The sequence below is a fragment of the Rhinopithecus bieti genome, unplaced genomic scaffold (genome assembly GCF_001698545.2).
Source record: "Rhinopithecus bieti isolate Rb0 unplaced genomic scaffold, ASM169854v2 scaffold_36410, whole genome shotgun sequence".
Taxonomy (NCBI): Eukaryota; Metazoa; Chordata; class Mammalia; order Primates; family Cercopithecidae; genus Rhinopithecus; species Rhinopithecus bieti.
The window spans coordinates 938,181-963,381 of NW_016816076.1; the positions used below are offsets into that span (position 1 = coordinate 938,181).

The window sequence follows — 25,201 nt, forward strand, 5'->3', positions numbered from 1 at the left end:
GCCTAGGCTGGAGTGCAATGGTGCAATCTCGGCTCACTGCAACCTCCGCCTCCCAGGTTCAAGCAATTCTCCTGCCTCAGCCTCCAAAGGAGCTGGGATTATAGGTACCTGCTACCACTCTCAGCTAATTTTTTGTATTTTTAGTAGAGATGGGGTTTCACCAGGTTAGGCTGGTCTCAAACTTCTGACCTCAGGTGATCCACCGGCCATGGCCTCCCAGAGTGCTGGGATTACAGGCTTGAGCCACCGCGCCCGGCCCCCCCAGTTTCTTGAGTGGTATTAGCAGTTAAGCACGCAAAGGCAAAAGAGCTCGATGGGGAAAGCTAGAGTGCAATCCTATCACTTGAGAGATCCTTAGTCATTTGCTCAGTTTTCCATGTTTTTACATAAAATACAGCACGGGCTATGGAGTCAGCAAACTGCATCCTAGTTTCGAAACTTGCTGTGTGTTTACAGACAAAATAGTTCCCTGGGCTTCAGCTTTCTCAACTATTAAATGAAGGTTGTATCTATCTCTCAGGGTTATGCAAGGATTAAATGCAGTAAGTAAAAAGCATAGCACAGAGTAACATATACTACTCAACAAATGTTAGCTGCACCCCTTTGCCTAAGCATTATTACCGAGAGTCCTAAAAGACTTTAAGCCTATGAAAAGTATGTGATAGAAAAAAAAAACCCACAAAATTCTTACAAGTTATAAAAATAATATAGGAAGCTCTGAATGAAAATGCTCTAAAATATGTAAGTCCAACAGGTCAGCTGGCTAAACCAACTGTAGTAATGAAGACAGTTTGATGTTCATACTCCTTCATTTTTGTTCTCACAAGGTGTTATTGTTAAAATTTGCAGACTCATCCTTTGTTTAAAAAGGAGTCCAATAATTAAACTGGTGTTAAAACAAGGTCCAAAGGTTTTATAGCTTCGGAGCAGAGCTAAAACTATAGCTCTTGCAACGTGAATAACAGACTATTGAATTAAGATCCTCTCTTTTCCTTTCAGTACCAGTATTTATGACGCAAAATGAAAGTCCAAAACTTGGTGAGGATAAAATATTCCCACAAAGTATATAAAATCTATAAATACTAAAAGAAGCTGGAAAGAGTTCAAATGAGATGGTGAGAAGTTTGCTTCACATTTAATACCTTTTTCCTTCTAAATAACAAGTTAGAATAGCTCCATAAACACAAAATTAAGCCTCTGATACTAAACTCACACGCTCAAAGGATGAACAAACTTCAAAATAACATATTTTTCTTTGACAAAATCAGTAAAATTGGCAAGCTTGTCAAAGAATCATTTCAGTCTAACATTTTATTTAGTGGATAAATATTTCTCGACAATCTGTAAATAGTATAAATGTTTTTCTCAAAATGCTAAGTGAAAGAAGCCAGGCACAATAGATGACACATTGCAGGATGATTCCATTTATATGAAATTCTCAAACAGCAGAACTGATAGAAAGCAAACCACTGTTTGCCAGGGGCCAAGGATAGGAGCAGGAGATTGACTGCGAAAGAAAAAATGAGACGTTTTCGGGGTGAAGAAAGTGTTCTGTATCACGATCACTGTGGCAGACAGACAACTGTATATATTGTTTTCAAAATTCACTGAATTCGACACTGAAAATTGGAGAATTTTGTGAAAATTATACATCAATTTTTTAAAATACACATAAATCAATATGCATTTCAAAGAATAATTTCAGTCAAAATATTTTACTTGGTAGACAATTATTAATTTGTAGAAAATCTATAAATAATTTTTTTTCACAATCACAGTGTTTACTCGCTGCCATGTTTATTATAAGGAATAGCTTTTCATTTTCTTCTAGAAAAGCAAAACCCAGAAGTGCTTGGAAAGTGACCTTGAATACAATTTAAAACCCTACAAAAGTGCTGTATAAACTCAGAATACTAATGCAGTACTTGGCAGGTCTTTGAATATTTTTTCCAGAACGTAATAGTATACCGAGGTTGCAAATTCAGGTCATACAAGGGCCAAGTGGATGACGTAAGTGAGCAGTACGGTGGCAGTGGTACTGTGGCAAAGTGGAGAGCACAAGGCTCTTTCCAAGTGAGCCACCACCACTAGGTCCTGCAGACTGATGCCAGGAAAGAACAGAGGCCTCGGTGTAGCCAGTCTCTGATGTTTAAAAAAGAAGCAGAAATCTGAACTTTAATGTGAAATATCCCCATTTTTTAGAATAATGGTTCTAAATGTTTTTTACAACACTACATGGGCCACACAAAACATGTCCATAGATAGGATTATGACCTCTGGTCCACGGTGTATGTTTTCTGAACTTTTTCAATAGCATGGTCTTGCCATCTTTGTAACTGCTTACCACTTAATTTGTATAGTCTAGAACAACATAGAATGTTAGTGCATCTCAAGTAAAATTCATCTCAAAATTACATGAAGGCTATTCACTTCTGGTCCCTTACTGAAAAAAACAAGTCCTGCTTATATTCTAAGAATATGGGTTAGTAACAAAATTTAAAAAGTGAGTTAGAATGAAGGGAAAAGTGGTGAGGAAACAATGAAGAAACCACTACTTTAATCAAGATCATAGTCAGCTTCCAGACTGCAGAGCAATAAAATAATCCACATGCTGAAATTTGAGAACTTCATTGCCCCAACTAGTCCAACCTGGCTGTAAATTTCGAGCAAACAATTCCAAATATTCCCCATCTGGCTTGATGTAGTCTTTTAAAACCTCTGTTTAAAAAAGAGAAAAAACACAAAAATTATTATTGAGGAAGGAATGCATTTCCTTTTAGCAGTTAAGAGTAGAAAGGGAGAAATGTTTCATTTTGTTCTTAAAAGACAGCAAATTAATTTCAAGGATTTCATCACAGGCTTTACTATTTATAGTTAGCCATTTAAAATAAGTACACTTGAGAATGGGAAAAATACCCTCCGAACTTCCATAGTCCTAGTTTACTGGTTTTCATTTGTAGATGAGAAATGAGGACTTTAACACCTACATAGGTGACTTTTCAGTTTTCCAATACTGCTGATATATCTCCTGAGTACTAACTTTATTTATTTTTTTTTTATTTTTATTATTTTTTTTTTCTGAGACAGAGTCTCGCACTGTCACCCAGGCTGGAGTGCAATGGTGCAATCTCAGCTCACTGCAACCTCCACCTCCCAGGTTCAAGCAATTCTCCTATCTCAGCCTCCCAAGTAGCTGAGATCACAGGCACACGTCGCCACTCCTGGCTAATTTTTTGTATTTTAGTAGAGATGGGGTTTCACCGTGTTCCCTAGGCCGCTCTCGAACTCCTGAGCTCAGGCAATCCACTCGCCTCAGCCTCCCAAAGTGCTACGATTACAGGCGGGAGCCACTGCACCCAGCCAATTTATAATAAATATAATCCATACATGAAAAGAGCTCTACAAAATTCAAAACAACCCATTTTTTAAAATAAGATAAAATAAAAGTCTCTCTGCAATATAAACTTCAATAAAATAATAATAAATGAAGAGCTGGATATAAACAGAAATACTGAGAACAAATAACCAACATTTAAATAACTAGCCCCCTTAGCAATAAGTTGGTAGCACTAAGAACATTTCTTCATTTTCAAATTATAGATCCTTCTTTACCTAAAATTTCATCATGGTATTTCCACAGTTAAGTATTCCTTGTATTATTCAATGTATTAATAACTACTGAACATTGTATTTTGTTGGGGAAAGAGCTGTAGGCTAAAGAGTTGTTGTCGACACTAAAAGAGAGAAAAGAAGCACACAGAAACTTTTGAAAAGCACATGTTCACCCAACTGGATGACAAATACTTACATCAATGTAATCTTGATCATGCTGCTGGTTAGCTATGCTAACCACCTAACAGGAATTTGGTATAAAATTCAGATAAGAAAAATCACTAGAAAAGGTAAAATATGGTTCATAATTGCTATGTAAGATTGAGCTTGGAAGAAATCTATCAAATTTCCTTTAGTAATGATAAGGGTTCTTTAAGAATACTAGAGATAGGTAAGGTTTAAAAGAGAATATATCATTTTAGGTTTCATCATGTTCTTCAGTTGCTCCCCACAGCAAAATACTTGTTCATCTGTCAGAAAGTACTGGTCCTGTTTAGCAAAAATCAAAGAAGAATTAAAAGGTTCACTGTCTATAATTCAAGTGAACTCAAATTTGGGCTTTGATGGGTTCTAGGAGATGCTGGCATGAAGGCTTCTAACCCATTCAAAAGTACATAAATTAGATGCTACTAACCTTCAAAGAAAGATTTCCCTAGAGTCTTAGAGGACAATAACCCTACATCACTTTTCCATTTTCTTCCCATGAATTTAATGCCTTACCAGCCTCAATTCCCTTTTAATGTGCTCTAAGGTTACATTGAAGAAAGGTTTTGTTTGTTTTGTTTCATTTGTTCAGATTTTGGTACGAAGAGGTTAGCAACACTATTTTAGAAATTTAAACTGGAGTCAGCCAGTCAAAAAATGTTTCCTTTTCTGAGCATCCACTATAATCAGTCTTATAAAACTTAACAAAAGAAGCAGAATATCCATGTTTTATGAGCGTTTACAATCTAATAGAAAATGATGGCCAGGTACTTGGATGGAGTGGAAAAATATATACAACCTAAACCCATTTACTACCATCCTATTTTCTCAATGTAATAAATTTTTGCATGGTTCTTCTCCTTTCTAGTTAAACCAGAATACTGTGTTTTCATAACGTTAACTACAATTATTTTATTTCAAAATAAGGTAGAAGAAATAAAGGCAAAGTAATGAAAATGTATTATTCCGGTTTTTAACTATTAATTTAAAACTAAATGTGAATGTATAAATTTAAACATGAGTATGACACATAAACTTTGACAATTACGTAACATCTGGAGTTAGTAAAACACACTTTAACCAATGGAGAGGATGCAATCTGTGCACAGCTAGTCATTTCCTTTTTGTTCTGAAAGCATGGGGCAGGAGTAAGAGAGGTGGCCCAAACATCAGTGCATATAATCCCATCAACTAAACTTCACTCTTCAGATGGAAACAGTATGTAAAGCAGTAAAAAGAAGTGGAAATTCTTCTAAGGTAAAACGTGAAAGCTAAAATTTTGATTTAAATATTTCATTTCATGATTTTCCTTCCTTAAATCTTGAAACAATATCACTTTATAATGTTAGGTTGTAAACCATAGCTATTGATAGCTTATCGTTCAATCTATCGGACAAAATTTCAAAACTTATGCAAATGTATCATTTTGAAACGCCATATGCTACCAATGTGGTCTCCTACATTTTGCAGCAGAAATAACCAATTAAACTTTAAAAAAAAAAATCGGGGTGTTTCTAGATACCAAAGAGAAAACATTTCATTTTATGAATTTGCATAAAACAGTTTAAGAACATTTAAATGTAAAAGTTGTGAGCATTATATACAGAATATATAACATCCCAAACTCCTAGAGTTATGATTTCAGGGTAAAATATACTGCAGAAATCTGAGAGATGCTTTTCTGAAATATAGAGAAAGGTGAACTACACTAAATATACGTACAGTAATATGAACTCAAAAATAAAATATTACAATATTTCCTATCACTACTTAACCAAAACATAAGATTTTATATAGAGAGAGTTATTCAGATGTTTCCTCCAGAATCTAACTTCTGTTTTTAAGTTTTCAATCCTAAAAGCGTGTTTGTGCTGCTCTCTACAGGGAATGAGGAAGAACTGCATCTCAAAGATAAAAGCTGTAATGCTTTAGGGCAAGACTCATTTTTATTCACTATTTTAAAACCTGTCTCCTGAGGCTCATCTTTAAATATAACTTTATTTTATTTTAAAGGAATTGATACATAGTTTACAATCATTTCAGAACGACAAGTTTACGGTCTTAGCTTTTGAATTTTTAAAAGAAAAAAATAAGGTTTGAGACAAACGCTAAATTAAGCTTTGTTACCAAATGATAAATAAAATTCAAATGAGAGGAATACATATACATATATAATCAGGTATTACTAGTGCCGAGTGTAATTTTTTTTCACAAGGAACAATGCAATCTCACTTTCCATTTGAGTTATATATTAAAGCATTAAAGGTCTATGACAGTACAAAGTGTTAGGCAATCGATTATTCACTGAGAATCCTTCTTAGTCAAAGAACAGATTATCAGGTAGACATCTGTATATGTCTCAAATGAAGTTATACTATAAACACCCTTCTAGAGGCTGGGCGCAGTGGCTCATGCCTGTAATTCCAGCACTTTTGGAGGCTGAGGCAGGTGGATCACTTGAGGTCAGGAGTTCGAGACCAGCCTGGCCAACATGGCGAAACCTCATCTCTACTAAAAACACAAAAATCAGCCAGGCATAGTGGCACATGTCTGCAGGCCCAGCCACTCAGGAGGCTGAGGCAGGAGAATCACTTGAACCCAGGAGGCGGAGGCTGCAGTGACCCAAGATCAGGCCACACTGTATGTGACAGAGTGAGACTCTGTTTCCAAAAAAAACATTAAAAGAAGACTCTTCTGCATAAGCCATTTAAGGTAACAGAAATCCTAAGTGCTAGCAACAAAACTTCTCTGGGAATTTGTGTTCACTTTCTACATATCCCAGTTCATGAACTGCCTCATATTCTGCAAGGTAACATAAGCTCCCTGTAGTTTTCCTGAGTGGCAACTTATAGGAGTTTTGTAGTTGTTATTGTTGGTAGAAATTACCAAACTAACAAAATATATATTCCTGAAGTTTTTTTTCTATAATAATGACAAGTACACACTAGATAAAATATAAAGTTTCCTGTGCCATACCACCTATTCTTTTCTACACTGGGCCATTTTCAGATTTTCAAAAACATAAAATTTTAAAAGTCAATGATTACTAAGATAATCATTTTAAAAGCGTAAAATTAATACATGTATACAATTTTGAAAAATCGCCTTTCCTACCTCAATGGTAGAGCAGTTTTTTCTTGAACTCTCCCCAGTATAAGACCTTCATAAGGCTTTTTGTGTGGAGAATCTAATGGGAACACGAACTCTCCTGAATTGGTGATCTGATAGGAAGGAGCCAACAAAAGAGGGTTATTTTTTCCCATCACTATAGAGCTTCCACACACATACAACAGAAATTAAACCTCCAGGCTAGTGCTGTTCAGTACAAATATTATGTGAGCCACATTTATCATTTTAAATTTTCTAACAGAAACACCTAAAGAAGTAAAAAAAATGCAATGAAATCAATTTTAATTATATATTTAATTCAATCTAACATACCTGAAATACAATCATTTCAATATGTAATCAATTCAGAAAAGTTATTGAGATATGTTACATTCTTTCGTTTGTACTATGCCTGAAATCCAAAGTACAGTTTATACTTAACAGTACATTTCAGTTTGAACTAGCCACATTTCAAGTGCTGAAGTGTCACATGTGTTAGTGGCTACCATATTAGACATTGCTTCTATAAGAGATTTTTTAAAATATCATATAAATATTTCAAATATAACTTCATTATCATCTTGCACGTAAAACAATCTCTTAACTAAAATTGATTCCTGGAAACCATGACATCAGCAATTTATTAGTTCATGCAAATGAACTAATAAATGAATTACTAATGAATGAACTAATAAATAAATTAGCTATATGACTAAGTAGATCATAATACACAGTCCCCTTTAGTTATAGGAAATAGTATCATTAAACATTGTCAAAGCCAAAATTAATAAGGATAGAAACTGGGTGGCTGATAGACAATACCTAGTTCAGATACTGGCCCTGGGCATTATAAATTCAGAAATTCAATTTCATCATTTCACCCTGGGATGATCATACTCTCAAAGATTCATTTAAGCTAATCAAATTCAAAAATAATTTAAAATATCAATTCATTAATTTACCATGGGAATATATATTTTCACTGTCAGAACACTGCTATCTGTGAAACCCTTTATCCTATATCAACGTACCTAAACAACCAAATCAGTAATCAGAAAGTCTTTTATCTCCTCTAGGACCAATCAGACACAGCATCTCCTACAAAAAGTGCTGTATAAATACTGGCACGTTGGGTAGCCTTTATACTCAATGCACATTACTCCTCCTATCAGAACAATATGTATAATTACCTAATAAATGCTTCATATAACATAATAGATAATATTTATGTTTTGAATTCTGGTCTTATACCATCTCTTAGAACTGATTACTACTACAGATTAATAATCTTATTTTTATGTATTAACATTTTACTGGGTTTGATTTCAAAAGATGACCTCCTCCTGACTTTGGTCCCAGGTTCTGACTATAAAAGAACTATCATAAGAAGCAAGACGGAATGGGGTAGTATACTCCTATCATGGTCCTATACCAAATTAACCAACACTAAGACCAAAGTACAGCATGAAAACAAAGATACAACTGTAAGTCTTTGTCAAGTCCCATAACATAGGTATAAACAATATATACTTGTCTCCCCTTATCCAGTTTCACTTTCCAGGGTTTCAGGTACTCATGGTCAACCGCAGTCCAGAGATAGGTAAATATAGGACAAAAAGATATTTTGAGAGAGAGAGAGACTACATTTATATAACATTTACAGTATATTGCTATAATATTCTATTTTATTATTAGTTATTATTGTTTATCTCTCTATTTATAAATAAACTTTCTCATAGGTATGTATTATAGAAAAAAAACTATATATGGGGTTCAGTACCATCCATGGTTTCAGGTATCCATTAGGGGTCCTGGAATGTATCCCCCAAGCATAAGGAGGAACTACTGTACACAGCTTTTAGAAGATATTCCAGTAGATGAAAAAGTATACACAAAGTCATAAAAGTACAACTCCACTGTGTTAAAATGAATATGCTTGCAATATAAACATTAAACACTAAAATAATAGCTTGGCTTATCTTTTCAAAATTTAGGAAGGCTTTTATACATCATCTAAATAGTCAATGTATCTTTAAAAGGAAGCCTGATGAACTCTAAAATTGATACCTGATTTCTGTATTTTTTCGGTAATCTGAGCATGCAGAGATATTAAAGATCATTCACCAATTCTAGAGTTTGAATATTCTCTTTCAAAAATATGCACAGCAGCCAAAAGCACTGAGACCTAATTAACAAGATTAGAGCATAAAAGGTCTGGTACCTGGCCATCTTCCCATCCCATCTACCCAATGGTACTTTGCTCTTCCTTGCCCTCATCCCCCACGAAATAAGAAAAAGAAATCACAAAGGGTGGTTGAAATTGTGAGTATATAAAGGGGAAGAAGATGAAGGGTAAGACTATTTCTATGTTTGGTGATACATAATTCCCCAAAGTTTTTGTTTGTTGTTTTTTAAATAAGACATAATCAGAGCGTTTAAAATTTTCATCCTGATATCTTCCTGACTGATTTCCCAAAGCCAGCAGTTTGAGGCCCCATTACAAAAAGACATACAAAAAAAAAGCCTTGAGAATAAAAATATAAAAGTGCTAAGCAGCGAAGCAAAAGTCTGAACTAGCCCATGCTGAAGGAGTAGAGCAGTGACATGTTGAGCATGACAAAATAGATGCTACCTTTACGTGACTTCTATCAAGTTGTATTAACAAATAAGCTAACTTCTGAACTTACTTTTACCCAGTGCCACTCAGCAACTACCTCCACAGACCAAGAGGGATAAAGTTCTTCCTTTATAAAACGTAGGTGCTTCTGTCTATTGGTCACCCAAGTAACAAGAAGACAGTTTGGAGCAGCCAATTTAGGGATAGGTATTTGCTTTATTTGCAGGGGTGACAAATAACTGTACCTAAAAATAAACAGAAAAAAGGATGAGCAAAATTCACTGCAAAAAAAAGAAAAATAAGCAGGGAGAAGACATGCATAACACTGACTCCACAAATGCAAAGCTCCTAGTGCTATTTATTTGTGTAGCAAAATATAAAGCCACAGTGCCACCCAGTGGACACATTATTACACACAAGTCAAAAATCACCTTTTTTTTTACTAGTTTAAAAACGTCAGGCTATATTTTTTTTTTAGTCATTTCTAAATGCATTACGTTTCAGTAATTTTACTATTTACAATACTTTTTCTCCAATTCAAAATTAAGCAAATACTGTTGTTTAGATCCCATACTCTGTATTACAGAGGAACCCCGTCACAGTGAGTCTTGAAACTAGTCTCTCAATAACCTAAGTCTAACCCTACAAGCCTTACCTGGCACCAAATCAGTGTTGCAAAATTGGTAATGCTAAAGCCAATCTATTCCAATGAAGCTTCTTCTAGCCCTAGAATCCTCAAACCCTGCACAAAATGCTGACTCCCTGTGTCATCTATCATCTCACCCATCCTCATCTCGCTTTCTGCCTTCCCAGTCAATTCCACTGGGTTCTCTGAAGCCCTCATGTTTTCATTGTGTAAAACAAAATCTATAATCTTGTATCTCCTGGCCATAGAGTATAATGTCTAGTTTGTCCTGCAAAAATACTACCTGCTCTACAATATTCAATCAAATGAATATGGCCCTTTCTCCAACATTCAGTGGGAGGGGAGAAGTCATTATTCTCCTGGCTCCCCCATGGCCGTTTCTAGGGTATAACTCATCCACCTTTGCAAAAAACCCTTTCTCTTTGAGAGGTATGCTATCCAGCTATGTTAGCCTCTACTGTTGCTTATTGAATCCATTTCATCCTCAACATATAGCTCTGAGATCCCTCTGCCTCATCAACACAAAACTGGCCATTATTCTGAATAATTTCAAAGCACAATTCATATAATGTACATACTTCAACTATTTTTCACCTAAACAAATACAACTGCCTTCATCCCACTTCCATAATCCACTCCAATGCCATAACCTGGACCCTATCATCACTCACACTTGCTCCCTCTCTGAAACCATAATCATCAATCTCTGGCAATAACTTCCTATGCCTCACCTACTCTTTGACCTTATCTAGCAGTTTATTCCTGACCACACTTACTCTTCTTGCCCGTGGACCACCAATCGCTTCATTGCCTTCTCACTAGCACTCTCAGTTCCCATCCTCCCTTTACCCTTCAACCTCACAGTTCCCACAAACCTCCAATCTTAAATCAATATCACAATTTTATTCAATTTGTTTGTACAGGGAAAATCAGGTGAAGAAAATGCAGAAGAACTGGGTATTAAAAGTTTATTAAATCCATTCTCAGGATCTCAAACTACTCAGCAATTCCTTTACTTATCCTTGGTCAAGTATCACAAATGCTCACCCTGTTCAGATCCCTTACCCAAACTCTCTCATACATCAGCACAACAAGGCCACCAACCTCCTTCAACTACCCAACCCTAACCCCTCTCCTTTATATACCTTTACTTATCTATGTTCATACATTTCCTCTTAAAGGAAATGGCATGATTTCACCCATTAAAGCTTATCCCTCCGGTTGTATTCTCTTATTCCTATATACTAGTAACTTGTAATACCAATTATCCTCTCCTTCTGTATTTTCAACTTCTCTAGTAGTTCTTTACCATCAACCTATGATTATCCTATCTCATTTGAAAAGAAGATGAGAAAAGGAGAACGGAGAAAAGGAGAAGAGAGAGTAAGAAAAGGAGAGGAAAAGGTGTGGAGGGGAGGAGAGGAAAAAGAAGGGGACAGAGAATACAGAAGAGAAATTCCCTCAATTCCATCTCCTTCTATCTACAACTAAGCTAACGACTTGTATGTAAATCCTTCTACTTTCTCTCCTTTATTTTATTCCTTAGTTGACTCCAATGAGACTTTTACCATTATGCTTGCTCTGAAAAATGTAAATGACTTCCCAATGGCCAAATGCAACAAACACTGGAATCCAGCTCTAGCATGTGACAACTGTATGTCAGGAACAATCAATAAATATTTCTTAAAACAAACAGGGTAGGGCGTGGTAGCTCACGCCTGTAATCCTAACACTTTGGGAGGCCGAGGCAGGTGGATCACCTGAGGTCAGAAATTTGAGACTAGCCTGGCCAACGTGGTGAAACCCCATCTCTACTAAAAAAAAGACAAAAATTAGCCAGGTGTGGTGGCGGACACCTGTAATCCTAGCTACTCAGGAGGCTAAGGCAGGAGAATCGCCTGAACCCAGGAGGTGGAGGTTGCAATGAGCTGAGATCAAACCATTGCACTCCAGCCTGGGTGACAAGAGCGAAACTCTGTCTCAAAAAAAAAAAAAAAAAAAGAGCAAAAGAATTCAGATCTCAAGCACCCACGTTTCCTGCCATCTAAACAAGTACTCTTCATAATCAAAGTGATGAAAGAACTAATTTTGCTACAGTATGAAGAACGTCAGGTGAAACATTTAAAGTTACCTGGTTTCAATAACTGCAGATTCCTTGATTGCCTTAATTTAATTGGGTTGATTTGTGTGGAGAAAGAGGTAATATTCGTATCGCCTCTTCTAGCTCTAATTTCATGGAAATCACTGAGCAAATTCTAAAACATGCATATTAATGTGATGCAATGGAAAGTATGCAAAAAACAAAAAGAAAATGGTGAGAATGTAGAAAAACTAGACCCCTCATTGCTGGTGGGAATATAAAATGCTGCAGGCACGGTAGAAAATAGTTTGATAGCTCCTCAAAAACTTAAAGATAGAATTACATGGTGCAGTAATTCTACTCCTAGGTGCACATCCAAGAGAACTATTAATAAAAATGTATTGCCCAGAGTTAGCCAAACTGCAAAGTTTGAAGGCCCCGTCCTCAAGATACCTCACTTCAAAAACCAACTACAAGTTAAGGTAGTTTCCAAAGCAACCGACAGAATCAAAAATTTGCTAAATGAACAAAACTTACTGAAAGCTTTTATATTCAGTTACAATTTCTCAAAGGTAAGGATACAAATTAAAATCAGCCAAAGAAACAGAGTTAAAAGATACTAAAGAAATATGACAACTGAACATGTATAATCCAGAATTTTTTTTGCTACAAAGAACATTCCTGGGACAATCAGTGTAACCTGAAAAATACCTGTACATAATATTTATCAATGTTGATTACCTATTTTGATAATTACGTTATGTAAGACAATTATCTTTGTTTTTAGGAAATACATACTGAAATATTCAAGTGTAACTTACCCTTTCTCTTAATCCATTCTCAAGTAACTCACAAAAAAATTATATAAAGATATAGATATCTACACACACAGAAAACAGATACATGAATTCTTTGTATGATTCTTGCAACTTTAAAAGAAACAAATCTGGCCAGGCATGATGGCTCACATGTGTAGTCTCAGCACTATGGGAGGCTGAGGCAGGAGGATCGTTTGAGACTAGGAGTTTAAGACCAACCTGGGCAACATAGCAAGACACTGTCTCTACAAAAAAAATGTTTTAAATAGCCAAGTGTAGTGGCACACACCTGCAGTCCCAGCTACTCAGGAGGCTGAGGCAGCAGGCATATTTGAACCAGAAGTTTGAGGCTGCAGTGAGCTGCGATTGCACCACTGCATTCCAGGATGGGCAATGGAGTGAGGCCCTATCTCAAAAAAAAAAAAAAGAAGAAGAAGAAAAAGAAAACAAAACAAAACAAATCCTACTGGCACAGCTCATAAGAAGCATAAGAAAGGTGAGGATCACTGTGGAGAAGAAGAAATTTCATATGAAGTTTAAGTCAAGGAAATTGGAATTTTTCAGTCTAGAAAACTGAAAAGTGAGAGAAAATGTAACTGAAGACATTCATTAAAACTGAAAGGAAAAGGCCAGGCGCGGTGGCTCACGCCTGTAATCCCAGTCACTTTGGGAGGCTGAGGCAGACGGATCATGAGGTCAGGAGTTCGAGACCAGCCTGGCCAATATAGTGAAACCCCATATCTACTAAAAAAACAAAAATTAGCCAGGCATGGTGGTATACGCCTGTAGTCCCAGCTACTCGGGAGGCTGATGCAGAAGAATGTCTTGAACCTAGGAAGTGGTGGTTCCAGTAAGCCGAGATTGCACCACTGCACTCCAGCCTGGCGACAGAGTAAGACTCCGTCTCAAAAAAAAAAAAAAAAAAAAAAAAAAAAAAAATTGAAAGGAAAAAAATGTTTAATGCTATTGAAAGGAAATATCATCTTAGTAACTAATTGAACTTATCACCCTAAGATGTAACATAAACTAAAAAATTAAAATAAAACAAATTTGAGAATGAATTAGATAAATTCATTCATAACACATTATTAAGGAAAACTAGAAATATTTTGGCACATATTTCTAAACTTTAGAATTTAATATTAAAGAAGACAGATATGTTGTCCTTTGGTGTTAACAGAAACAGCCCTGAACTGCTTCTGGTGATTAATAAATGCACTACTTTTGACATTGTTACACTTATATATAGTTACAGTTCAAGAGAATTAACTAGTTAAGGAAATTAAACTGTTAAAACCATTGAAAGCATTTTAGGAGTTTCAGATAACCTATATCATGAAGTAATACCAACAGTATATTAAACTATTATGTACAAAGGACTACAGGCTTTTTAGAAAGCACTTCTAACAGTTAATTCATTTCCACTTACCTATTACTTCTTTTAACTGATTTGTTCTGCCATGGCGGATCTATCACAATTACATCAAATGTTTTCCTATCTGAAAACAAAGACACAATTTCAGAAAACACTTTCTCTACGTGATCACTTTAAAAACTAAACATGTTCTTCAAAACTCAAGTGATTTAACTATGGACACGAATACAATGGAATGCACCGAAAGGATCTGTATACATAGCATTTATTCAAACAGAGTAATTTATCATTAAATACTAGATGTTTCCCTTACCTCTAGCATTGTATCATAATTTTAACCTACTGCAATTTTTACAGAGACTACCTGCAGATGACCATAGCTCAGTAAGCTGAACCTAGTGATCTGTGAATTACCTATGCATCTTGGCAGCCATATTAATATAGTCCTAAGAAATCTAAGTCATTTTTTTTACTTTTTATTTTAAAACAATTTCACCCTTTATAACCGACATATTGACCATAATGAAACTTCCCCAATTATTTACTAATGTACTTCTTCAGATTCAGGATCAAAGCCAGGATCAAACATTGCATTTAGCTGCCATCCCTCCTAACTCTACTCCAACCTGAAAAAGTTCCTCGGTCTTTCTTCATCTTTCATGATGTTGAAACTTTTAAATGCTACCAATTATTTCATAGGATGTCCCTCAATCTGGGTCTAGTATTTTCTCATGATTAAATTTAGGTTATTTGTTTTTGGCAGGAGAACCACCAAAGTAATGCCTGCCATGCCCAATCAGTGCAACATATCAGGAGGTAAAGGATGTTAAAAAGTCTTTGGTTAAAGTGTTATCTGCTGAGTTCCACCAGTTTTTCCCTTGTAATTAACAAGTATCTTGGGAGAAGATACTTTAAGACCATGAAAATAGCCTGTCTCATCTTTTCACCCACTATTTTGACATCCATTTCTTATGGTGTTTATCAAATGGAAATTCTCTAGCTCCATCATTCCATTAATTTATTAATTGGAATCAATAATTCCAATTATGTAAGGAGTAATTCCAATACTGTAAGGAAGAGCTATCCTTTCTCCCCTTCTATAAACATAGGTATGTTTTATAAATGTGTGCAATCTCATAAGTAATCAAAAGAATGCAAATTAAAATAAAGAAGTGACACTTTTAAGCTATTAGAGTAACAAAGATCAAAAGAAGAGAAAAAATGTTCATGCATAGCATGGTTTTCTCATTAATTTGTTATCCTGTCATTTACTCTGAAGAATTTATGGCACTGCTACACGGATAATCACTCATGTGTAAGAAGGCTTGATAGCAATTAAAAGAAGCTTTCCATTAGTAAGTTGTGTTGTAGTTGCCAAATAACTTACAATTTTGCTTGAAAATGTCCAAATAACAATAAACAGGAAATTAAATTCAATTTGACCAATCTACCTCAATTTGATCAATATACCTCAAAATGACCCAAAGAAGCAGGTATTATCAGGTCCATTTTATAGATTAGGAGACTGGGGCTCAGTTTTGTGAAATGAATACCCCTAAGACTCACAGTTAAATAAGTTTCAGGATGTAAAGTCAAATACAGGTCTGTGTGACTGTGGACTTCAATATGTAAATTTTTTAACTTTGTACAGGAAAATGTTTCACGAAATTTTAGACAATGAGCTTGAACACTAGCTTAAAATGTATCCTTTATACAAGGCTAGGAATGATTCGGGAATTGATATTCATAACTGAAGCGTTTCTACTTTGCTATGAAGAAGATAAAAAAAGTGATTTCGTTAAACACAACTGCATACTGAACTCCTAAGTACAGAGAAATAACCATATTTGCTCTCTTTGAAATAAGCTTTTGACTCTTTATTCATAATAAAAATTTATTTTTAAAAAAAGCAAAAGTCAGCACCTTAAAATTAAACCTAAGAGAGAAATAACACAAGGAAAAGTGTTCACCCTATCCTCATAAATCATGACCCATATTCAAATTTCAAACTAGCTCTTAACTTTCAGCCCACAGAAAATTATATTTTCTAACAACAAACAATAATTACTTACAGTTCAGAAGTGGTTGCATACAAGAAATGTCAGATAAAAGAAAACTGCTTTTGGTGGTAGCAGGTATTTTGTCCCATTAAAGTAATCACTTTTGTAAAGCTAGAGTTGTTTTCAACAACTCGCAAAAATAAATCCTGTTCTGTAACAGATGTATCCTCTTCCAGCAATTGTAATGTCTGATGTTCCATTTCATTTAGAGAAGGCAAATGTTTTGCCATTTCACATAATTCTGGCAAATTGCAGGTATCAAGTGGTAAAGTAATGGGCTTACTACACTTGTCCTGTTTTTCAAAAAGTGGATAAAGAAAACCACTTTTGAGACCTTCCTGGATTAATTGTAAAGATCCATCCAAAATCAGCTCCCTGATCTGAAAGAGAATTTTAAGTACATTAAAAGAACATCGACATTTAAAAAGAACTTTGACTGTGCTTTGAATATCTGAGTTTATAAATTGAAATCAATATCCTTAACGCTTACAGTAAAATAATTCTGTAGGACAACAAAAAGATACGAATGTGTGAGCCTTTGAACTGCTGCTTTCCAACTGTAGAGTGAAACAACCGTCACAAATTCACTGGCAACGAAATAACCAAACAATATATATAAGAAAATATATCCTCAAACATGTAGAAGGTAAATTTGATCATTGGAATGTTTCTAGAAGAAAATGGGACTTCTAATCTATAGGGATTGCATAAGGAAGTATCTGCTCTTCATTCCTTTGGGAGCAGAAATACATCCATAACATGCTAAATTACAAAAGGAGGTCTCAGGGCTGCCAACGTTTCAATAGAGGTTGAGTGGTAGTATATTACTCCTATATAAGAAAAAAATAATAATAATAATCTATGGAGAGAATTAAGTTTAAATCACAACATTTACTCTTAGATTTTCTGGTTATCTAATTTTAAAATAAACATATCTTTTCTTTCATAAAACATAGTTTGAATTATAAAGAAAACATAACTCTGTAAAATAAACATATCAACAAAGGTTTGTAAAATACAACTAAAATAATTACAAAAAAATAAAACCCAAGTTACCCTTCTGGATAAGAAGGAGTATCATGGATCAGAATTACCCTTTCAACTGAAATTACTTTTTTTAAAGACACAAAATATGTTTGCTTGTTTGGTTGGTTGAAAAAAAAAAAAAGGGCTTTCAGACTTCGGATGCCATGCAGTGGTCCCTAAACAGCAAAAACAAAGGACTGCCCCAGCTTACTGCCTTCAGAAAGTTCCCAGGCACAGGGAAGACACATGCAGAGTCCAGCAGTCTCTCTGAGTTGAGGAGATGGAGCTTAGAGTCTAGAAAGGCCAAGGAAGGTGTCAGAGAGGAGAGAGCACAGACAGAGCTCCTAAGAGCTGCAGGCGATCTGCCCAAAATTCCAGCCAACTCACGATCAACACATGCATGGGACGAAACTACCATGCGCCAAGGAAGGAAGAACCAGAAGAAATGACTAGCGGAAACAATGCCCAGGGCTCACCCAGGGCTGAGAAGAGTTAGTGCTCCCCAACGCCAAAGTGGAAAACCTCATAACTCACGGAACATCAGGCAGACAGTTCACAAGGGTATTGCCTTGGCAACTGGGAGAAAAAAAAAATAGCTCTAGACCAAAGTCTGCTCTGATCATAACTAAATAAGCTCACACAGAGTCTCAGAAAGATCAACCAGTTGCAAAGAAACGTTTTCTGAGAACAAAGCTCAAGAATATTTACAGGAATACGAAAATATGAACTACCCAAAAAGCTAAAGTAGAAATGTCTTACAAAAAAATTAAAATTAGGAATGTAAAGAAGCAGAAAAATTTATTATAAAAGGAAAAAAATCACCAAATGGAAACACATAGGAATGACACAGATGATAAAATTAGTAGAAAAGGTCAGGTAGGTTTACTTGCAATCCAAATAAATATATTGGGAATAAAAGTAGAAAAGGATATTCAAGTATTTATACTATATTCATATGTACAAAGATGTAAAGGAAAAAATAAGCATAGAAAGAAGTGACATAGAGACATAAAAAAAAAGGACCAAACGTGTCCAAAATGAAGACAGAAAAACTATTTGAGGAAATAATGGCTGAAAATTTCCAAATTTGCTGAAGAAGAAGAAGAGGAGGTGGGGGTAAGGGGAGGAGGAAGAAGAAGAGGAGGAGGAGGAATCTGCACTATGTCACATCCTAATCAAATTGAAAAGAAACAGTGATCAAGAGAAATGTTGCCAGCGACTTCCACTGACTGGAATAACAAAGAGAAACAGTAACAAGAGCTTTTAAAACATTAGGCAAGAAAGGACAGTAGCCCTAAGCTACGAGAAAGAAATCGATAGCCCCAGCAAATTGCCTGGACAGAGTATCCAGGCCATAGAAAGGAAGAATCTGAGCAGAGCCTGGAAGAATCCCTGAGTTGAGGAGACGGAAATGAGAGTATGGTTAATAGTTCACAGGACAGACTATCAGAGAGGAAAGCGCTCCACAGAGAGAGAACTCAAGAGATCTGCAGGTAGGCACACTAGAGAAATTTACCTATGTACTGATCAGTACAAGTGTGTGAAGGAACTATCAGAAGCTGGGAAAAGGAGTACCCCAAAAATTTTAAAAATAAAAAAATTTTTTAAAAGTGTCTGATGCTCCCTAGGGCCAAGAATAGTGTCCGTTTCCACCACTCATATGGGAACACCTCATGATTCACAGGGCAATTAGGAGACAATTCATCCTGAGTCTCTGAGCAGAGGCACTGACAGCTTTTGTTCCAGAAAAAAATTCCAAGGATATGTATACAACATGGAAGATGGAGTAGTGCCTCCCCAAGGCAGAGGACAGACTTGTATGCTGTCCAGGTTAATAAAGACTCCCTCTGGGGCAAAAAGTCAGAAAGGTTTGTTCACAACCCACTTAAAAGACGAGAGTTCCTTAAGCTTGGGATCCCTTAGCTGTGAATCAAAGAATCGCTGCATGCATAGCAAACCCACTGCATGCACAGCATCCAACTAGGTTGATTGCCATTGCTGTCATGGGACATGGGGTGCAAAGGGAGCCTGTGAGCATAAAGCACATGCTGTGCCAGAAGCAATAAAGTCCTTTGTCCCTGACCTAGGAGTCTCCTATCTTCTGCTAGCATCCATGAAACTAAGGCAAGCTAACTTGTTAGCTTCCAAATAGGGTAAAATTACAGTTCTTGATGGGGTATTGGGTAATTAGATGGATCTTGCATCAGTATAGGGGCATAATTAGCCTTAAACACTATTCTAAACCAACCTTAAAAAGCTACCCAGCAAGTGAGAGATTAATTAATGCAAAAGTCTCTAAAGACACAGACGTCCTGAAAAACACTATCAACTAACTTTATCTGACATTCATAGAACAATGCATCTAACACTGCATCTGACATTCATAGAACACTGCATCTAACAATTTTTGGAAAGAATATGTATAGACAATACATATTCTTCTCAAAAGTATATAACACAGGCACAAAGATAACTCATATGCTGGGCCATAAAACAAGGTTCGATAAATGTAAAAGGACTGAAATCCTAAGAGTATGCTCTATGCCCCATTGGATTTAAATAGAAATCAAGAACAAGAAGACACTGAGATAAACTCTGGAAATGAAATAGAACAATTCTAAATAATTCATATAGGTCAAAGATGAAATAATAAGGACAATCAGAAAATACTTTTTATTGAATCAAAGTGAAAATACAAAATATCAAAACAGGTGGAAGGCAACCAAAGCAGTGATTTAGAGGAAAACTTACAGCTTCAAGTGCTTAAGTTAGAAAAGAAAAAAAGATATAAGTTAACTGACATAACATTCCATTTTAAGAAAATACCCAAGAAAATTAAAATTAAAAAAGTTAGAAAAGAAGAGCAAAGTAAACCAAAAGAAATAACAAAAAAACAGAAATCAATAAAATGGAAAACACAGAGATAATAAGGAAAATTAACTAAATTAAAAGCTGGTTCTTTCAGTATTTGTAAATCATGTATTTGATAGGGGGGTAACATCCAGAGTATATAAAGAACTTCTAAAATTCAACAAGAAAAAAAAACAAACAGCCCAATTGTAAAATGAACAAAGGATATGAACAGACATTTCTCTCAAGAAAATATACAAATGGCCAACAAGCACATAAAAAGATGCTCAACATTACTAACCATTAGGTAAATACAAATCAAAACCACAATAAAATACTACTCCACACCTACTAGGATAGCTATTCAGTGTTGGCAAGGATGTGGAGAAACTGGAGCCCTTGAGTATTGCTGGTAGGAATGTGAAATGATAGATCCACTGTGGAAGGCAGCGTGGTGGTTCCTCCAAAAATTAATCACAGAATTACGATAAAATCCAGCAATTCCACTTCTGGGTATATATCCAAAAGAATCAAAAGCAAGAACTGGAATAGATATATTTGTACACCTATTTTCAGAGAAGCATTATTCACAATAGCCAAAGGTAGAAACTACCCAAAAGTCCATAAACAAATGGATAAACAAAATGTAATATTTACATAAAATGGAATATTTTCAGCCTTAAAAGGAAGGAACTTCTGATATATGCTACATGGACAAACCTTGAAGACACACTGAAATCAGTCAGATGCAAAAGGACAAGTATTATGTGATTTCACTTATATGAGGTACAGGCAAATTCACAGAGACAGAAAGTAGAATACTAGTTACTAGGCAGCAAAGGAAGGGGGAGTGGGGAGTTACTATTCAATGTATAGTTTCAGTTTGGAATGATGAACACGTTCTGAAGATGGATGTGGTAATGATGGCATGACACTCTGAATGTACTTAGTACCACTAAATTGTACATCTAAAAATGGTTAAAACAGTCAATTTTATGATATGTATATTTTACCTATTTAAAAAAAAACACAGATTACCAATAAAAGCAATGAAAAAGTTATTATCACCACAGATCCTACAGACATTAAAAGAAAGCATAAGATAACATGACTTCATGTTAACAAATTTAACAACTAGGATGAAATGAACACATTTCTGGTTTTTGTTTTTTATTTTTTTGAGAGGGAGTCTGTCTGTCAGCCAGGCTAGAACGGAGTGGCAGTATCTCGACTCACTGCAATCTCCGTCTCCCAGGTTCCAACAATTCTCCTCCCTCAGCCTCCCGAGTAGCTGGGATTATAGGAGCCCACCAATGCACCTGGCTAATTTTTTTATATTTTTAGTAGAGATGGGATTTCACCATGTTGGCCAGACTGGTCTCCAATTCCTAACATCAAGTGATCCGCCCGCCTTGGCCTCCCAAAGTGCTGCGATTACAGGCACGAACCACCATGTCTGGCCTGAAATGGACGCACTTCTTAGAAAATAAAACTTGTGAAAACTGACATCAACAGAAACAAAAAACCTGAAAATCCTGTTCTCTATTTAAAACCTGATTTTGTTACTAAAACCTTCCCCATGACAATTAAAACACAACACATCAGAACTTACAGGATGTTGCTAAAGCAGTGCCCAGAGAAAAAGCCTCACCATTAAATTCTTCTATCAATAAATAAAGTAAAAAGAAAAGAGAAAAAATGTAAAGCTGCCAAAAAAGTATCCACCACAAAAGCAACACACTGAGATGGTTACAAAGGGGGGGTTCTATCAAACTTTATCAAACTTTTAAAGAATAAATTATCCCAATTCTTTTCTATTGCTCCAGAAAATTGGAAAGTAAAAAGAAGGAAAACTTCTAGCTTTCAACACGAGAGGGCTAATAAGTTCTCCAGTGTGCAAACATCCTACATATTTACATATATAATTATATATAAGGCCAAAGAAGCAAATATATCAGGCCAATCTCTCTTACGACTGTCCCAAATAAACTATTGGCAAATAAAATCCAGTAGAGGCTGGGCGCGGTGGCTCACGCCTGTAATCCCAGCACTTTGGGAGGCCGAGGCGGGCAGATCACGAGGTCAGGAGATCGAGACCATCCAACTAACATGGTGAAACTCCGTCTCTATTAAAAAAATGCAAAAAATTAGCCGGGCATGGTGGCAGGCGCCTGTAGTCCCAGCTACTCAGGAGGCTGAGGCAGGAGAATGGCGTGAACCCAGGAGGCGGAGCTTGCAGTGAGCCGAGATCCGGCCACTGCACTCCAGCCTAGGTGAGAGTGAGACTCCGTCTCAAAAAAACAAAAAAAAAAATCCAGTAGAACATTTTAAAAATAGTAACATCATGATGATTTGGAATATATTCTGCAAATGCAAGGATGGTTAATATGAAGAAGAATCATAGGACAAATCTATTCAGTCTCCTTCAATAGGATCAATAGGTTCATGGAAAAAAATGTTCAAAAAGGAAAAAAAAAAATCTATTCAATCTCCATCTATGCCTAACATGTTATTTCCAACTCAGTTGAAACCCAGTATTATGCTTAATGATGAAATTATTCCCCTTGTCAAGGACAAGACAAAGTAACTATGCTCACATATATTATTTATGTTTATTATGCACACAAATATTCTTTAATATTGTATTATAATTTCCGCCCTATAGAATTAGAGAAGAAATCAGAAATAACGATAATTGGAAAGGTATGAGTAAAATTACTACTATTTGAAAGAGTTATATATCTGGAAAATCCAAGAGATACAACAACAAAAAATTACTACAACTTAACAAGAAACCTTCAAGGCCTCTATAAAGAAAATTTTACACAACAACACAACAAAACGTGAACAAATGGAAAAATACATTCATGTTTTGGGGCAGAATCACCAACATCTTAAAGATGTCAACATGACCTAATTTAATTTAGAAATTTAACTTGATGCCATAAAAATAGCAATAGGTTTTCTAACTAGATATTATCATTGATCCTAAAATTTATATGGGGAAACAAAACAAATTTATTAAAAAGAGGAGTAATGAGAAAAGGATGGGGACAGACAGGACTGGCATTACTGGACAGTCAAACCTCCAAACCTCAAGACACTAACAAATAGAGACAAATAAGTCTTAAAGTCCAGAGATCAACTCAAATACATATGTGAATTTTACATAGTTAGCATCTCATATCAGCAAGGAAAAACTCAAATGATAGTGGAACAAATGAACGATAGTCATCCAGAAAAAATAAAGTTGGATTCATATCTCATACTTTATCCAGAACTCTAAATAGATCAGTGATATACATGTAAAATAAAACCACAAATGTTCCAGAAGAAAGAAAAAAATTTTTTAAAACCTTGCAGAAGGAATGTCTTTCTAATTATGACTCCAAAATCCAGAAATCATAAGGGAAAAAAATTGATAAATCCAACCAAATAAAAATATAATATTGTCTGTGTGGTAAAAGCAAAGAACCAATCATAATTAAAATTTATGTGACAAACTGAATAAAATATATTTGCAATTTGTATCATAGACAAAGGACAAATTCCCTAGCATATAAAGGGCTCCGGCCAGGCACAAAGGCTCATGTCTGTACTCCTAGCACTTTCAGAGGTCAAGGCAGGAGGATGGATGGAGCCCAGCACTTCAAGACCAGCCTGGGAAACACAGGCAGATCCTATCTCTATCAAAGAGTTTAAAAAATTAGCCAGGCATGGTGGCATGCTTTTAGTCCCAGCTCTTCAGGAAGCTGAGGTGGGAAGATCACTTGAGCCCGGAAGGTCAAGGCTGCAGTGAGCCTTGCACTATTGCACTCCAGCCTGGGTGACAAAGCAAGACCTGGTCTCTAAACAAAAAAACAAACAAATAAATAAATAGGTCCTATAAATCATTAAGGAAAAGAACAACCCAGCTTTTTCAATGTCTGAAAGAAACAAACAATTCATCTAAAAGAAATATAAATGGTTTTAAAACATACGTAAAATGCCTACTACGTTCATAAAAAGAGAAATGCAAATTAAAACCATACTGAAATATTATTTTTTTAAGCTATCAGTTGGCAAAGACATAAGCATTGATGACACACCATGATGGCAAAGATGTGGGAAAACAGGTAAAATTATACATTTCTGGTTATCAATAAGCTGATAAAAAAAACTTTACAGTAGCAATTTGGCAGTATCCTCTGACCCAGCAATTCAACTTCTTGAAATTTATCCTGCAGATACACATATACATGTGGAAAGTGGCAGGTGCATATACACCTGATGTCAGCAGTTAAAGATTAAGTAAATAAAATTATGAAACACAATGAGATATAAAAATAAGAAAGTATGTTTAAGTTAAGGGAAAAGAACAAGGTGCAAAAGTGTTTGAAATATGCTACCATCTAAACAAAAAAAGGGGGAGAATACATATACACTGTCTTTTACATATGTACAACAATATTGGACAGATATACTGGGAAGAGAAAACTGGTGACTGAGGCATAGAGATTAGAGGAAGACTTCACTGTATAGTTTTTGCACATTTTAAACTTTACTATATAAATGTATTATCTATCCAAAACAAATAAATATTAAATGAAATAAAAGTAAATCTGATCATGCCATGTGCTTTCAAAAGCTTCCCACTAGCCAGGCATGGTGGTGCATGCCTGTAGTATCAGCTAATTGGGAGGCAGAGGCAGGAAGATCACTAAAGCCCAAGAGTTTAAGGTTGCAGCCAGCTATGACTGTGTCACTGCACTCCAGCCTGAGTGAAAGAGTAAGACCCTGTCTCTTAAAAAAAAAAAAAAAAAAAA

The 25,201-nt window shown here is 35.5% G+C and overlaps 1 protein-coding gene across 1 annotated transcript in view; it reads right to left on the minus strand.

The window, feature by feature from the left end:
* Positions 1-1,117: 1,117 nt before the first annotated feature.
* METTL4 (methyltransferase 4, N6-adenosine) overlaps positions 1,118-25,201 on the minus strand; it is a 34,842-nt gene continuing 10,758 nt past the window's right edge. Inside the window, 6 exon segments of the mRNA XM_017854309.1 lie at positions 1,118-2,718; positions 6,931-7,037; positions 9,612-9,786; positions 14,515-14,584; positions 16,533-16,594; positions 16,596-16,900. Coding sequence (XP_017709798.1) covers positions 2,640-2,718; positions 6,931-7,037; positions 9,612-9,786; positions 14,515-14,584; positions 16,533-16,594; positions 16,596-16,900 — 798 coding nt within the window. The 3' untranslated portion in view covers positions 1,118-2,639.